Source organism: Stegostoma tigrinum, chromosome 19 (genome assembly GCF_030684315.1).
Source record: "Stegostoma tigrinum isolate sSteTig4 chromosome 19, sSteTig4.hap1, whole genome shotgun sequence".
In the NCBI taxonomy this organism is placed as follows: Eukaryota; Metazoa; Chordata; class Chondrichthyes; order Orectolobiformes; family Stegostomatidae; genus Stegostoma; species Stegostoma tigrinum.
The window spans coordinates 21,811,450-21,828,333 of NC_081372.1; the positions used below are offsets into that span (position 1 = coordinate 21,811,450).

Sequence of the window (16,884 nt, forward strand, 5' to 3'; positions counted from 1 at the left end):
CATTGAGAATTTCTGAACTAATTCCATGTAAGGCTTTCTTTATAACTTCTAGAAAGAGACTTCCATCCAAATATCTGGCTCAACATGGATGCAGACCCCACAAAGATCGTAGGCTTGTTTTTTGTCTTCATCACCTTGGCAATAATCTGACAGTGGATGACCGCCACTTTATAGGATCAGTCTGTTTAAATCTGTCTACAAAGGGTGGGTGCGATGCTGCACCAGTTTCTTGAACAAGTCTGTTAACGCACTGCTCCATTGTAGAGTGCAGTTCACAACACAATTGTAAGAAAATTTAGCTCGATTTATGCCAAGAGCAACATTTGTTCATATTATTTTTGGACCTTTAAATGGTGCTTAGGTTGTAAAAAGACAGACTAGTGCTGACATCACAATAATGGCTCAGGATGTCACATCCAATGAAATTCCATATCTCTTTGTAGGAATGTAGCTGGTATCCACTTGATGCTTCTGTCCGATGGCATGGGTGAGATCGAAACCTTGCGTGATTCATCGTCCATCGTCGCCACCACCCCATCACCTTTCAAACACGAAGCTTTTGTTGTGATATGTCATGACAACTTTTTGGTCTTTGCTATAACAAATAATACACAAACATATTGTCCAATAGAAAAGGAACTTACTCTCCCATACAAATAGCAAATTCCACAAGGTTAGCATTTTAAGTTGCACAACTAAATGGAATTCCAGTAAAGAAGAAAATAATTTCCATTATGTAACTTATTTTAAGAACAGTATTCAGGAGAGCAAGGGAAAACAATATGTTTAAAACATTGTTTTCAGCAACTAAAACTAAATCTTTTTCTACATGAAAAATGTAAATTCTTTGTTATGCCACAAAATCACTCTCAAATTTTACATGAAAACACAAACCATTAACTATTACAACATTGTACTTTGTAATGCAGCAGTGGCTACCACCTCCATAATTATCCAAACACTTTAAAATCCATGCCAAAATTAAAGCTCAATGACTTACAACACAATCTATTCAACCCAATTGGAATGGTACATGTAATGGCAGCACAGTGGGCAGATAACCACACACAACTGCCACATTCTTCTCCCATTGTCTTATATTCATATTAAAATGGAGCATTAAAGTTTTTTTTTAATCACAATATCAGGACAACTTTTGTTTACCAATACAAATGTTTAAAAGTGAAAATGCATTCTGATTTATGCATTATATGTTAGAGTTTTGTAAATACTATATTCACATTCCATGTTCACCTCAGGCTAACTGGATGCCCACAACAACCATTCCAAGCCCACAGATACAACAAATAACAAATTAACATCTGTGTAACTTCTGGATCGGGGAACTAAACCGTAGACATCATTAATAATTTTTTAACAAGTTTTACCTCACTAAGTTTTAAAAGATATAAATTAAATGGCTCACGGATATGATTTATATCCTGTGCGAAGCTGGCCGTTACTTACTTAGAATTAGCTAATTGTTGAAGGATCAAGTCAGCTCACTATTAGGATGCAAATGATATGCCAGGGACCTTAATAATATAATAAACACTATCTGATGCAACAAAGGATTTCTTCACAACAGACCTGCAAAATGTGCACAATCAACTCATTTCTGCTCCTTGAAAGTATCACAATGTACTGAATGGGAATTAGATTGCTTATATGATACTTACTGGTGTTGGTTTGCATGGTTCGAACTGTGGTTGCTATAGGTGGAGGAGACACCGAGCGGACAGATACATTGTCATCATCCTGAGAACAGCCAGCCTGGATTGCTCTTAGATAGCTGTGACTTCTTGAGCGGAAACAGCCAGGTATAGGCAGGTCCAGAGCATCCACTGCTTGGGAGTCCACCTCGCTGAAGACAGACTCACAGATGTTTTCATATTGATTGCCGAAATCCATTTCTCTCTCCTTCAAATGTAATAAAGTGAAATTGAATATGGATTAAACAATGAAAAGATAACCAAGTACTGCTGTTTGATACCTTTAGTCATAGTTACGCAGTCAATGAAAATTTAGTTATGTCATGGCCACATATCTGTCAGAATGATATGACATCATTTGCACTGCACAGAACATTCAAGGAGAAAGAATGGATACTGACTTCAGAAGGCGATGTTATGAGGGATGACCAAAAACTTGTTCGAAGAAATACATTTAAGTGAGACTTTTAATACAGATGGAAATATAAAGATGTTGAAAATTTAATTATGGAATTCAAGTGTATGAAAACCAATAACTGAAAGCGTGGCTTCTAATGGTGGACTGAAGAGACTGTCAGAAGAAGAGATCTATAAGGGTGGAGGTGGGGAGAGTGTTGGTCAAATGTTAGAAGAAGCTTGAGTGAAAGAGCACCAAGGCCATAGAAAGATTTAGACAAAATCAACAAAGTTTTTCAGTTCTGTCATTGGAGATTGGTTGGTACAGAAAATAATAGATCAATAGTAGGACATGACATGGTCTTTAGAGACTTAGATGGGTTGATATTTGCACATAGTGGAGCCGAAGAATTTGACCAGAAGACCATTAGAGAAGTTGGAACTTGAGATGAAAAAGCCATCAATACCATGTCTGGGTTTCCTGCAATCAACATTTTGGATGCCACCTTTAGCCAGAATCTTAACAAGGTTATCAAAACCGTGGTTACAAAAGCATGATGGAAGCTGGAATAAGAGGGCTGACTTCCTGATTTGTAAAAGGCTGTCTTTCGGACTCAAATCAGGAAAACAACTCTCATGAAGCTCAGTAGCACCCAATACTGACAACTTTCCTTGATTGTTGCTTAAATGGCCAGGTTCAATATAATTTTCCTTCCTGAATGTCAATGAATTATTATAATGATGAGTGAAAAGGAATGAGTTTATTTGTGTGAAGCCGACATGTTGGCATACAGCTGTAGCCTGTTACTTTGCTTTAAATTCTATGTAATTCTATGTAACATTGGACCATCCATCGCTGGTGCACTGTGTCTTCAATATGAATGACCTATAAGGTGACTAAGGCTGCATCTCCTTCCCCTTCAACATAAAGTGGAGTTGTTAATACAGAAACAGAAAATGTTGCAAGAAGTAGATTAGTTGTACATCAAAGATTCATGAAGGGTGGAAACTCAGGACAAAAGGGATTTGGAAATCATTTTTACATCAAGCAAGATAAGTTGAAGAATTTTTAGCCACACTTTTGAAGCCATCTAGCAAGAAAGCTGTTATTTGGCTTATTGTGCATTTTCTTGGTCTGATTATTTTCATACTCTGCAATATTTATTCTTCAAGTGTAACTCTAACTTCCATGAGAAAATTACTATTGAATCCACTAACTATCATCCATTCAACACTGTTGTGTAAACTGAAGTCTTATATTTTGGCAAAAAGTAAATTTTTCTGTCACAAATAAGTGAAAACATTTGACCTGTTCTCTACCTTTAACTTAATATGAAATGAAGCAATCTAACCTTTTCCACCATGACTTCCCTCACAAAGTAGTAACTACGCTGCCAAACTATAAATGGAAGAAACACATCTGTGAAAGACTTAAGTATCTGGTTCAAGTCAAATTGCCTTAATGTTAGTAAATCCTTAGAATATACTTCCTCTGACGAGATGTTGGTCACTGTGAGTCAGTTTTCATTAATGTATGATTTTTAGACCATGTAAAGGAATACACCCAAAGGTATGTATAAAACTGATATCACTGCTGAAAAAGAAAATACATTCATTCATGACTGATCTTATATTTCACTAAGTCGATACAGTTGTAAGTGTCTAATGTTAATTTCATTATTTTAAAATTATATTGTTGAAATACCTGCTTTAGTCTTTTTTTTCCAACAAAATCTTGACACATACTGACACACACAGAAGTCGACATTTCTCAGGACCAGCTCATGGTACCTTTACCAAAATTGTGTTTCCAAAACTGACCCTATCTGTTAATTGCTTTGTAAAGGGTGTGTTGAGCTTCCACTTTACAATATGAGTTAATTTGAAGCTCTTGGAATAGTCAAAACCTGGTTCAATTGGTGCCTGACTTTTCATTGTGGGCAGTAGGAATCAACAGTCTGACAATTTCTGCATCCCAATCTAACCTTGGGGGAAACAGTCACTAACCTGAGATATTGAGAAAGGCTCATTGTACACTTAATTCAATTGATTCGCTTGCGCTCCTAAGGAACAAACTGATGGCTGTTGGTTAGGAAATACATGTTTGCAATTTGTTTCGCTGTAAACAAATGCTTACAAAAGTGCACAAAGATTGACTTCAGTTCTATTCTTGTACCACCCTGTTTTCTTGAAATATAACTCTTCATTCTCTGACTACCCCAACTGTTTCATGCACAGAACTCCTCAAACCATCAAAACTTGCTGGCGCAATGATTCTTCATTCTTAAGCGTCTCCTCAAATCTGTATCAAGCAATGCCTCACACCCTCAACTTCCCGTTGTCTCCCACCCACCTCTCACAAATGCTCACATTCCATCCTCCCAACACATTCAGCTGGACAGAGAGACCTGGGGGGTTCCTCCAGTTATGTCCACTCTGACTGTTGAAAAGGACAATACAATTCAGAGAACTAGAGCCTCTGAATGTATGGAGATGGAAGATATAACTTTCTGCTAGCTACTGGGTGACGGGCAATATAATTACATGGCTGCATGCCATGTAACATCATTGACAATGATACAGATTCAACTGCTACTGAATATGATGATGTGCATTTTGATTTTATTGACTTTGAACTCTTTCACCTTGTCCATTCTAATTCATGTATTTCAGCTCCAATAGGTTATTCAATCATCACTCATAGCAGTAGCAGAGACAGAAGAGAAGGCCTCAAAAAAGTCACATGACTCATGCATGCCATCCACCAATACAGAAACACAAAAATCAATGAAGCCTCAAAGTCAGGTAATTGAATATTCACATATGGGTAGCCAGTCATCACAAGTGATTCGGAGCGGGTGCCAGAGCCAGGACACCTGGCAAGGTTCTGTTCAGAATCTTATCAGGGTCTGTGCGACTTATGGTCTGGTAAGATTTGTGGCAGAATCATGGGAGAAGTCAGCAGCAGCAGAAATATTGTGAGGCTCTGTTAACATTTCCAGACGCAGGGTACTCAATGTGAGAGACCTTGGGACAGTGTGCATTCACCATGAGCACCAGGATGTCTCAGACCTTTTCAAGCAATGTCTACCTTCACAGACAGAGTCATTGCTTCACTGGAGATGAAAACACATACGCTGGCCCTGACCACTGCCCTACAGATTTAATCCAACAGCTTAAGCAAGGTGGACGAAAGCTTCACCTTAGACATTCAACACCTCACTGAACTGCAACAAAAAGTGCTTGCTAGTTCTTGACAAATAGAAAAGCGCAGGTGGATGATGGGATGAAAGATGGAGGAAGCAGACATGGCAGTGGAGATTTTCCCAAAACGCTCTAACTCCTCTTCCTACCCCCCTCACAACCATCCTGTAAAAGCCCAGAATCTACTCCCTGTCCTCTTGACTGATTCTGCACCACCCACCACCTAAACCCCACAGTTCCCCCAACTAACTTTAACTTTACTTGGCTTGACTCGAGCTGAATTAGATTTACAATTTTTACAATATAATTTCTTCTAACCAATCTTTACATCTTCAGTGTTACTGTCAAAATGCTCAGGATCTAAACCTACATTTGTTTCCTCAATGTTTGACAGCAACATTCTGAATGTTTTATCATTAGTGTCAAAGGCAGCCTCTGGAGTATCCCTCTCTACATTTTCAGTGCTACTATATTTGATGTTTGGTGAAACGTTAAACATTTCATTGTAGAACATGTTAATTAACATTCCTTTTTAAAGGAAACAAGGGCTTTCTTTAAGAATCCCACTTAGATGCTATGATGCTCTGGTGTTTTTTAATAGGTGATTTGATTCAGTTGTTCTCATAAGAGAAACACTGATTTGGTCGGGTGGCTCAGATTGTAATTGTTTTTTACAAATTGTGCGATACAGTGTCGGTGGTAGTTTTTCTACGCTGTGGTAGCACATGACTAACAAATCTCTGGTCTAATGCCAATATTATACTCTACATATGATTCTTTTAATAAAGATTAGATCAGAGATGAAAGAGTTCTTAAAGAATTTCGGTCCCATTGTGCAGCACGTTCTTGCGCTCTGATGCATCTTGCTGTAGCCTCTTCATTTTCCCTTTCTGTAATTGCTGTCTGTCACATTTGGTCAATTTTTAAATCTTTTGCTCCAGCCGTTTTGTCTTCCTTTGCTATTTATGTCGTGTGTGTTTTTTCATCACAATGTAATAGTGTGTAGTGAACATAGAACTTATGAAATATTAGAGAAAACAGGGACTAATGACATGAAGTTGACACATTCTTAGAAGGTATTGTTAAGGCTGGTGAAAGCATACCTTAAAAGCTTTAGCTTTCATATCTGTCACATTCACTTCAAATGCCCATAGGGTGAATATCTCAGCTTACTATTCATCATAACATTTTGGTTCTCTCATTTTTTCCAATCATATTTCTAATTTTCATCCCATTATTTCACAAACCTAGGACAGAAAGTGCAGCTTATAAAATATTGAGGTAAACAATTTTGAACCACTTCAGTGAACTACCTTGAGAAGCTACAAATTCTTTCCCTTCCTATTCCTATTAGTCCAATTTAGTTCTTCTCCTATTGCTTCAGGAGCGATTGAGGCTCATTCCCTTGATCGTCAGGTACCATGTGGTCAACATTCTATAGGTTTTAAAGACTCTGAGAATGCTGTGAAAAAAGGTCCTAACCATAGTTTTGAGGAGAGCAGGATCAGCCAAGAGGGCAGGAGCCAGATTCTAGTGTAGCAGCCTCCTGGCTGCAAAATCACAGATAGATTGCTAGCTTGGTCAAACAGTAAGGGTTGCTGGATACATTTGCCAAGTAAAACTCTGAAGTCATAAAACCCAGACACCAGGCATGGTGCAAACACAGCAGCTAGTTGCTAATGACATTTTTATAATGTAAAATGCAACAGCTATCCTGGGCAGACATGTCCCCAACACTTACTCACCAAACAAAGGAGGGCACAGACAGAAAGGCACTGTGTCCTGCTATACAAATAACAACAGTAGCAAGCCAACCAAATGATTGACAATGTGTCAAACTACTAAGCGAGTCTCCCTGATTGTCCAGAACTATAGAAAGTTTCATAAAGCCGACCAAAAAGACAAAAAAAAAGATTAATCAGCAGACTGATCTCTTGCAGCCTCTTGGATCTTCTGAGGAGACTAGCAGGCTGAAAGGTCAAGACCAGCTGACCATCCAGAGAGAGTGAGGAAGAGAGAAAGCAGCTTCACAGTCCCACAGAAACAGCAGCGATGCAAATCTACAAGAGACTTGGGAAGTATTGTACACTTAAGAGGCCAAATGGAATAAGAGATAGCTTTGTTTTGTGGTAAAAGCTGTTGTAACTGTTTTCCTAGTAACATGAGACTGTTTTGCTTATTTTTGTAGTAAAGAGATGACTATGGTATTGTGGGACACCTGGACAAATTCATTCACAACATTCTAGTTGGACTTGTCTGACTTGTTGAAGGAGGAACTAGACAACACTGGGCTTTTGCAGAATGGTTGTGGGGATAAAAGGAAGAGGAGTTGGTGTATTTTGAGAAAATCTCCACTGTCATGTGTCGTTTCTCCATGTTTCATCTCATTGTCCACCTGCGAGGTTTTATTGGTCAAGAACTAGTAAGCACTTTTTGTGGCAATTCAGTGAGGTGCTAAATGACCAAGGTGAGGCTTTCCTCTGCTTTCCTTGAGCTGATGGACTGAATGTGCATGGCAGTAGTCAGAGTCAGCTCCAATTTGGACAACGTCCATGTCTTCAGCTCCAAGGAAGTTTTGAGGAGGCGATCACTATATCCATGGAGGTAGACATCACTGAAAATGTCTGAAATCTCCTGGTGCTGTTTGTGAATGTGAACTCCTCCAAACTCTCTCCCATTGTGTTTGGAAATGTTAACAAAACCTTACAGTATTTCTGTTGCTACTCTCAAAACATGTCGCCACCCCCACCCTGCCACAGCTCTTCACCCCCAAACCCTCAACCACAAATAGGCTCACCTGATAGAGTTTGGACAAAGAAAGCTGAATATTGCTTTTTTTTAATGAAGTACGAGTTGTGTGAGGTTTCTGGAGGGCTCTTCACCCCACAAAGTGTAACAGGATTGCAAATGGACAATGAAATGATTGCAAATTAAATGGAGCTACAATTTGCAAACACCAGCTTCATGTATTTGCCCTTTCATTGTCCTCGGTGCTCAGCAGTCATGTATCCCACGTGTCATTCATCAAATTGATCTTGACTCCATCCACCCTGAGTACTGTCTCGGGCATTTTCCATGGTTAAAGGTACCAGCAATGTGGACAGGACTGTGGAAATTCCTGCTAGACGACCCACACGTGCACCCCTATGGTCTGGTTAGGATGTCAGCTCCCCGACATAATGTCACTTGGCCCTCGGCATCATCCTACCAAGTTCAGTTTAAATTAGCTCAAAGACCTCAGAGGATTATTCCAACAAACCAACATGGAGTCAGACAAGTAATTTGCTTTTACATGTATAGATTTAAAAAAAAAACTTCATTAACAGGATGTGGACTTTGTTGGCTGGGTCAGCATTTTTTGCCCATCCTTGTTGCCCTTGAAAAACTGGTGATTAGCCACCTTCTCGAACTGCTGTAGTCACTAGCTGTCAGAGAGGGAGTTCCAGAATTTTGATTCAGTGACACTGAAGGAATGACGAAATACTTCCCAGTCAGCATGGTGAGTGGCTCGGAGGGGCACTTGCAGGTGGTGGTGTTCCCATGTACCTGTGGTCCTTGTCCTTCTCGAAGAAAATGGTTTTGGAAGGTGGTTCTGAAAAGCCTTGCTGAATTTTTGCTCTGCATCTTGTAGATGATTGACACTGCTGATACAGAGTGTCATTACCTGAGGGAGTGAATATTTATGGATGTAGTGCCAGTCAAACAGGTTTTTTTTATCCTGGATGATGTTAAGCATTTTGAGTGCCTAAGTTGGACAGTTGCTGCTGGCTTCCTAACAAGCCAGTATTTTTGACTTCTTCAAACTACCACATGCACTGACAATTGCTTACCATGGTAAGTTAATATCTCTCCCATACTCTCCTTATTGCATTTATGTTAATTGTTGTTTTTTCAAAAGTTTCTAAATGCTTTCATCCAGTATATTTACTAACAGGTGGCTAATTTGTACTGCAATTTTCTCAAGCACCAACTTGAATCTTATGTTCAACCAAGCATTCACAGTTCAGGTAAAACAAAATTTAAATGCATTCAAGAATACTCCACATTGTCTCCTCGCCGAACAATATGCAAAATTCTCTCCACTACATTCCACTCAGCATTACAGGATCAGTACAGAATAGATGAAGAGCAAATATCACTATTCAGTCAAACACTCTGATGGCTATTACATTCAGACAATATACCAGATCTTGCAGACTGTACGAATAAAATTCACCTTAAGAATGGCATTCTAATGATAGGAATTCCCCAGGTTCAGAGCAGTGAAATGACTGGAACTTGTATTCTTTATCTATTCTGAACATCTAAAATATTTAAACATAAGGTTGTATTAAATTTATTTTATTCACTCATGAGATGTGGGCATTACTGGTTAGACCAGCATTTATTGCCCTTCCTTTATTGCCCTTGAGAAGGTGGTGGTGAGCTGCTTTCCTGAACCACTGTCATCCTTTTTGCATATAGCCACAATAACATTGGGAAGCAAGTTCCAGGACTTTGACCAGTGAACGTTAGGTATAGACTGTTTTGTAGCAGTGGTCTTTACTCATTATTGTATTATCATGCAATTAAACTATATAGATCTTGCACTGGTAATACGTACCTGCATAAAGTAAGAAAAATATTTTGTATTTTGCATTCAGGACACAGTTGAAAAAGTACATATTACCTCTGTGTGGCTCATATCGGTTACTTTTAAATGTTATTGCATGAAAATTTTCCCCCTTGCCCGATCTCCACACTTTAGCAACCTCTGATTTGGCCACTGGGGGCTTCTAGAATATTTAATAAAATCAGTTGATTATTCTTGTTGTTTTAGTTTATTTGTGATATCCAATGACAGCGTAAATGGCATCGTTTATGTCAAGAGATTAAAATTATACACACCTGGTTCATTGGGTTGGATTTGAGAGTGTCTGAACTTCCCATGTAGTCCTCAGTCCATCCATGAAAGCTGGGTGAGTTCAGTTCTGCTGTATCCAGGCAATCAAGACTCCTATGGATGGATTCACTCACTGATGCAAGATAGCTGTGGTTGTACAATGAAGATTGTATTGAAGATTGTTTTCTAAATTACATTTGCATTCAGTATACTTATTTAATTTTTCAAAATTTTTCTCAGAATGAGATAATTTAACAATTACACGGAATTATGTAGAATGTATAGCCCAGAGAAAGACTATTCAGCCCAAAAGTTCCATGATTGTGTTTATGGTCACTACAATATTTTCTATGCCTCTTCATCTAATTCCTACAATTCCAAGTACAACTCAGATATGTGTAGATCATTGGAACTTAAAAAGAAAATGCAGATTTCAACTGTATTTTTCAGTTGATTTGTGCAGATGCATTCAGAATGCCTCCGAATCAGAGATTAGGCAAAGTTTAAATGTCAGCGTTTTATATTCTTAGGGCCATGCAATTAACTCAACTTCCAGACATTAGCAACATATGTTTAAATTCTATTTTGAGCATGTGACACAGCAACTTCACCAACTCATGCAGCAAAAAAAACTTCAAAAATGAAATGGACCGTTTTGAAAATACAGTCAAGTTATAGAAAAAAGCAGCAATTGCTGAGCTGTTTTCATTTTAACTAAAAAAACATTAGCTCTTTAAATGTTTCCTTCAGTAATTGGAATAGTGTAATTGTTACATTATTGTACAAATAATGGTGAAATGGCATGATGAGATGCTGCTGCTTGGTACACTCAATGTATTCACTTTACATCGTAAAGCACAAGATTAAAGCATCACCATGCTATGTTTTCTGGCTTCAAACTTATAAAAGTTTGTAAGTTTTAATGGGACAAATGTAAAACTTGTCTTTGCATCACAATCTTCTGAAGGTAAAGCTGCAATTAGTTCTTGGCACTTCAGGTGAATTTTAACTTGATTTCATTCCCAACTTGACTGCATCACTGCAAAGCAGAAAATGCTGTTAGTTGGCCAAAACAGTGCCCAAAAATTTTGTCAAAAATGTGGAAGTTTTGCCTGTTATGGGCTCCATATAATTTTCCTTTGTGCGAAGTCAATTTATTACAAATTCACTCACCCTATATATTGAACATTCTATACAATTTTTCCCATTTGCCACTGTAGCCACAACTTAAAATACCTTAGTCTCAAATTGTTGTGATTTTTACTGCAGTATTTAGCTGTGTCAAACATCTGGATTCTAACAGAAATTCTTATGAGACCCTGTGGGAAAAATGGGGAAGCCACATCCACATGGCCAATCTTTCTTCTTTGTCCCACATTGTCCATTCAGCATAACAGCATAGAGGAATAAGATGGAACAGGCAGAGGAGTTCCTTTTGCAGAGTTTCATCACTGACATAGAGGGTTGATCTGTTAGGTTTAAGGAAGTCAACAGATCTGAAATAACATCATTGAGATTGGTATCCTGTTACCAAATCACCCTTTATTTACTCATGCACTGGCTCTGGCCAGTCAGCTCAGAGCTAGTCCCTGGAATGAGGAGACTATCTGAATCTCTTGTTCACATCTGTCAACCAGGGTTTCCTAACCGGCTCAGGATAAAAAAAACCCAATCAAGGGTCTCATAGTCAATAAGATTCATCTGATCCTCATTCCAATCACTACAAGATCCAATTAGCATGTTTAAAGAATGTGTGGGAAGTACTGATAAGGACAGTTTTGCAAATAATGCCCCTGGACATGTGATTAAGGGAAATCTGGAATATGACAGTTTTGAACATAATCTCTGGGATTACTTGCACAGACTGGTAACAATGATGAATGCATCCTACAATGTATTTAACTGTCTAAACTTTAATATTTTAGCTCCATGGGATACTAAATCTCATGATTAATGCAAATGTTCCGTGCATTTAAAATGAGCTGTACAGGCCTGTAAGTGTCTGAATAATGGAGTTGGCAACTGATTTTGTGAGGTGGAGAAATAACATCACAAATCCTAAATGAAAATTAGAGGTTACCTTGTGTAAGAAATCAGGCAGAGTCATCAGCATGAGCCACACAAAACACAGTTAGTCATAATAAGGACTTACATGCTGAAACAAGAGCAATCAACAATTCATTCTGTAGAGACAGGACTTAAACCACAGGAACTCATAGATTTAGATGAGTCAATCATGAGTTCTGTAAAACTACAGTTTCGAACTGCAAGTGAGTTAAGGCCAGATACCTTCATGAAATGGGAAACTAACGAATGGTCTAATAATGGACCATTAATGAACTAGAATATAATCATTTGTCGAAAGCTGAAATGGTGATAACATGAGCTCGAACATGAATGGGCTTCTGGCCACCTCAAACAAGTTGTTTGTACGAAACAAACATTGCAAGAAATAGAGTAGCAGATTACCTGGAACACTTGGCATAAACATTTGCACATGTTAAAATCTTTGAAAGTACATAAAAAAGAATAATAGACTCCCAAGCACCAAGCTAATTCAAAAAAAAAGCACGAGGCTTGAACATATTCCTATTGTTTGTAAGAAAACATGAGATGTGGGTGTCACTGACTAGGCCAGTATTTATTGTCCATCCAAATTGTCCAGATGGCAGTCAAAAGTCAATCACATTTCTGTGAGCCTGGAATCACAGATAGACCAAACCAGGTAGGGACAGCAGCTTACTTCCCTCAAGGACATTAGTGAACCCACAACAACTCCTTGCATTCATACTGCAATTTTAATGCAGGAAGATGGCCAAAGGCACTTCACAGAGATGAGAAGAGATATTGAACCAATCAAGGAGATATTAGGAAGAAGGTGAAGAAATGAGGGATCACTGAAGTGGGTTTTTGTGAAGTTCTTAGAGGAGAAGAGGGAGGTGGGGAGAGTTAGAGAGGAAATTTCAAAAAAGTAGTTTAGATGGTACCAAAAGCAGTGTGAAGAGAAGACGGGATGCATAAGAAGCCTGTGTTAGTGCAACTGAATTTGGGGGAAAGGTGTTCTTGTGGGTCCGGGATACGTTTTTTGACAAAAGGTCACTGGACTTGATATATTCTCTCCATAGAATATTGCCAAACCTTCCTTGTTTTCTTATGCTATTATCACTAGAGTATTAAGTCAGAGACCCAAGTCTGACCTGGGGAGCTGACTCCAAATTTCACCACAGCAGATAATGGAATTTGAATCCAAGAATTCAAACCTGGGGTTGAGCATCTAATGGTCAGCATGAAACCATTGTTGATTGCTGAAGAACAAACCATCTGGGTTCACTAACGTCCTTGAGGGAAGTAAGCTGCTGTCCTTACCTGTTTGGTCTATCTGTGATTCCAGGCTCACAGAAATGTGATTGACATTTGACTGCCATCTGGACAGTTAGGATGGGCAATAAGTACTGGCCTAGTCAGTGACACCCACATCTCATGTTCTCTTACAAACAAAAGGAATATGCTCAAACCTCGTGCTTTTTTTTGAATTAGCTTGGTGCTTGGGAGTCTATTGTTCTCTGCTGCTCTCTCTATGACAATGCTTTGACCAATGAGTTTTGACTTGACAAAACATCAGTACTCTTTTCTCCTGTCATTGAATTGATTGCTATGACTGAAGCTTGGCATTCTTACATTTGTCCGTAAGAGTGCAAGACAAATAAGTTTGTGAACATGTCTCTCTTTTTCAGGCATTCTTGCAGAAGAAAGTGTCATTAGAGGCTTGATAGGGGATATGGGTCGTTAGAGATGCAGGGCAATGCTTGGAGATGGCTTTATTATGACCAAGACCATGGGAACAGAAAGGAGAGGTAAGTTGGACAGCTTGCTGAGAATATTGGGAAGACAGTTTAAGGAACATTTGAAAATATCAATATCAAGGAAGTGAGGAGAAGACAAAATGTGGTGAGCTGGAAATCGTAATCACTGGGATGAAATACTGCCCAATGTAAAGGCTGAGGGTGGAACTTACTGAGAATATTTTGGGATGGGGGTTTGTTGATAGAACAAGGAACCTAATCAAAAGAGAACAGGACATCAGAAAAGTAGGGGAATGTGCAAGTTTTCAGGTAAACACTGATCCCATGGCAGTTTGAACAGAACAAGTTGCTGGCAAGCAGGAAAAAAGGAGAGAATGAACATTGAGGCAAATATCAAAATATTTGTTTTCTTTCAGTTTTCTTTTACTTCTTTGATGAAGTAGCCAGGCTGATCCAGGGAAAAGGCTATAACAAGTAATTAGAGTGGCAACAGATCTGGCTGCAACACAGCACTGATATCAAAATTGCTTCATTTATTTACCAAGCTATTTAATCACTGTGACAAATACGGGTTTTTATACCTATAAAATTGCCAGGGATAAATGCTTTTAGCACTTCTCTTTCTGTAGGTAAGCCAATGGAAGCTGAAAAATGAACCTGAAAACAACCAAACCCTGTAGCTTATGGCAAGCTACACCCTTCAATTTAACCTATTGTCAGACGTACACATGTATACACTGAAGATGGCAATGGGGCAGGTGGTGAGGGTTATTGGGGTCATGGATAGGGTTTGGGAAAAAAAAGTGATGGCCCTAATAATTGCTTTTTTTTGTCTTTATGGTATTGACTTGTGTTCCCTTCAGTTCTGCAAAGAGGATGGAAGATTAAAAGAAATCTATGTTGGGAAAAAAAAACTTTTAGCTATCTTGAGAAAACCACAAGTTAACTTTAGTGACATCAGGTAATAAAGAATTTAAGAGTAGAACTGGTTAAACTGATTATCTTTTATGGAGACATTGAGGTATTAGATGGTATTTTTCACAGCATCACTTGCTCCACGTCCAGGCACCTGGCAGCCCAACATCAAAAAGACAAGGAAAAGACTCATACTGTGTATGTGAAAGTTTTAGAACAAAGGTATATCCCTATCCATTATTTTTAATATTAAAATGTCATATGACTTTTAATTGATTCTATTTTTTTTTGACATGTTCTGTTCTTGAAAAATGTGGATTAGTTTAATGCAGATAGTTGGTAACATTTTTTTCTGTGGTTTGGTTTTTGTGTTGGTAGACAAAAAGTAACCAATTGATAAATATCCAATTTCTTCACGGCAGAAATAGAACAGATGAATATAGAGGGCTTAAAGTATGGAATTAAACTGTTGATGACAGGCAATTTATGGGATGCATAATTCAATACACTCTGATAGAATAAAACTTAAAAGCATTACACTATATATAGCTCTGGTAATATGCCATCAACTGAAAGTTACTTGACTATTTCCAAATTGAGGCTCTGCTCTGTTTACACATGGCAGTACATCTCACTTCCTAAATAAAAAGTGAAAGAACTGTGAATGCCATAAATCAGAGACAAAAACAGAAACTGCTGGAAAAGTTCAGCAGGTCTGGCAGCATTTGTGGACAGAAACCAGAGTTAATGTTTTGGGTCCAGTGATCCATTCTGCAGTTTTGATTTCACTCTACAGACGCTGCCAGACCTGCTGAGCTTTTCGAACAATTCCTGTTTACATCACTTTATATACATGCCTGTGAAAAATGAGAATATTACAGATTTCGTCATGATTATATTTTACAAGTCTATTTGTCACACATTGCATCTTTCTGCGTCACATTAAATTGCAACTCATCAGTATAGTGGTATAATGCCTTGAAGCAGTGGCAATTTGCAAGGGGCATAGGAGTTTCAATTTCCCTTCCCTCCAAAAATGACCCTTCAACTCAAAATGATGATAAATTCCCTTTAACATACACACAGATGAGTGATGTTCTTGGCACCATCTTATTGATAGCATTTTGGCAACAGATTGAAACGGATTTAAAGGTGTACTGTTCCCTTGAACAGTGAGGCTTTGCAGGAATCAGGGCTATTTATGAACTGGCTTGATAGAAGGACGAAAGGAAGAAGAGAATACATAACTATTGGAACAGAATGGCTATATACAGTTAAAGCACTGATAGAGGAAAAACAGGGTCAAATAGGCTGCAATAACAAGGTGCAGAGCTGGATGAACACGGCAGGCCAAGCAGCATCAGCGGAGCAGGAAGGTTGATGTTTTGGGCCTAGGCCATTCTTCAGGAATTTCTGAAGAAGGGTCTAGGCCCGGAACATCAGCCTTCCTGCTCCTCTGATGCTGCTTGACCTGCTGTGTTCATCCAGCTCTACACCTTATTATCTCAGATTCTCCAGCATCTGCAGTTCCTACTATCTCTCAAATAGACTGTATCTGTCTTGTAGTTTATTTTTAATTTTGTGCCAGCAGCGATGAACTGCTATGAAAAGACTTGCCGACCTGTCATGCCGATCTCAAGCCCATCTAACCTACACTATTCCATGTGCGTCCATATGCTTATCCAATGACGACTTAAATGTACCCAAAGTTGGTGAATCTGCTACCGTTGCAGGCAAAGCGTTCCATTCCCTTACTACTCTCTGAGTAAGGAAACTACCTCTGACATCTGTCCTATATCTTTCACCCCTCAATTTAAAGCTATGCCCCCTCATGCTCGCCATCACCATCCTAGGAAAAAGGCTCTCCCTATCCACCCTATTTAACACTCTGATTATTTTATATGTTTCAATAAAGTCACCTCTCAACCTTCTTCTCTCTAATGAAAACAGCCTCAAGTCCCTCAGCCTTTCC

The 16,884-nt window shown here is 38.7% G+C and overlaps 1 protein-coding gene across 8 annotated transcripts in view; it reads right to left on the bottom strand.

Annotated features, from left to right (window-relative positions):
- LOC125461244 (disks large-associated protein 4-like) overlaps window positions 1–16,884 on the bottom strand; it is a 579,923-nt gene that overhangs the window by 110,813 nt on the left and 452,226 nt on the right. For all 8 annotated transcript variants that reach the window (XM_048549769.2, XM_048549768.2, XM_059652770.1 and 5 more), the window contains 2 exons: window positions 10,200–10,341; window positions 1,680–1,920 (listed from right to left, as the gene is read on the bottom strand). In XM_048549769.2, the coding sequence (XP_048405726.1) occupies window positions 1,680–1,920; window positions 10,200–10,341 (383 nt within the window). The remainder of the gene's footprint in view (window positions 1–1,679; window positions 1,921–10,199; window positions 10,342–16,884) is intronic.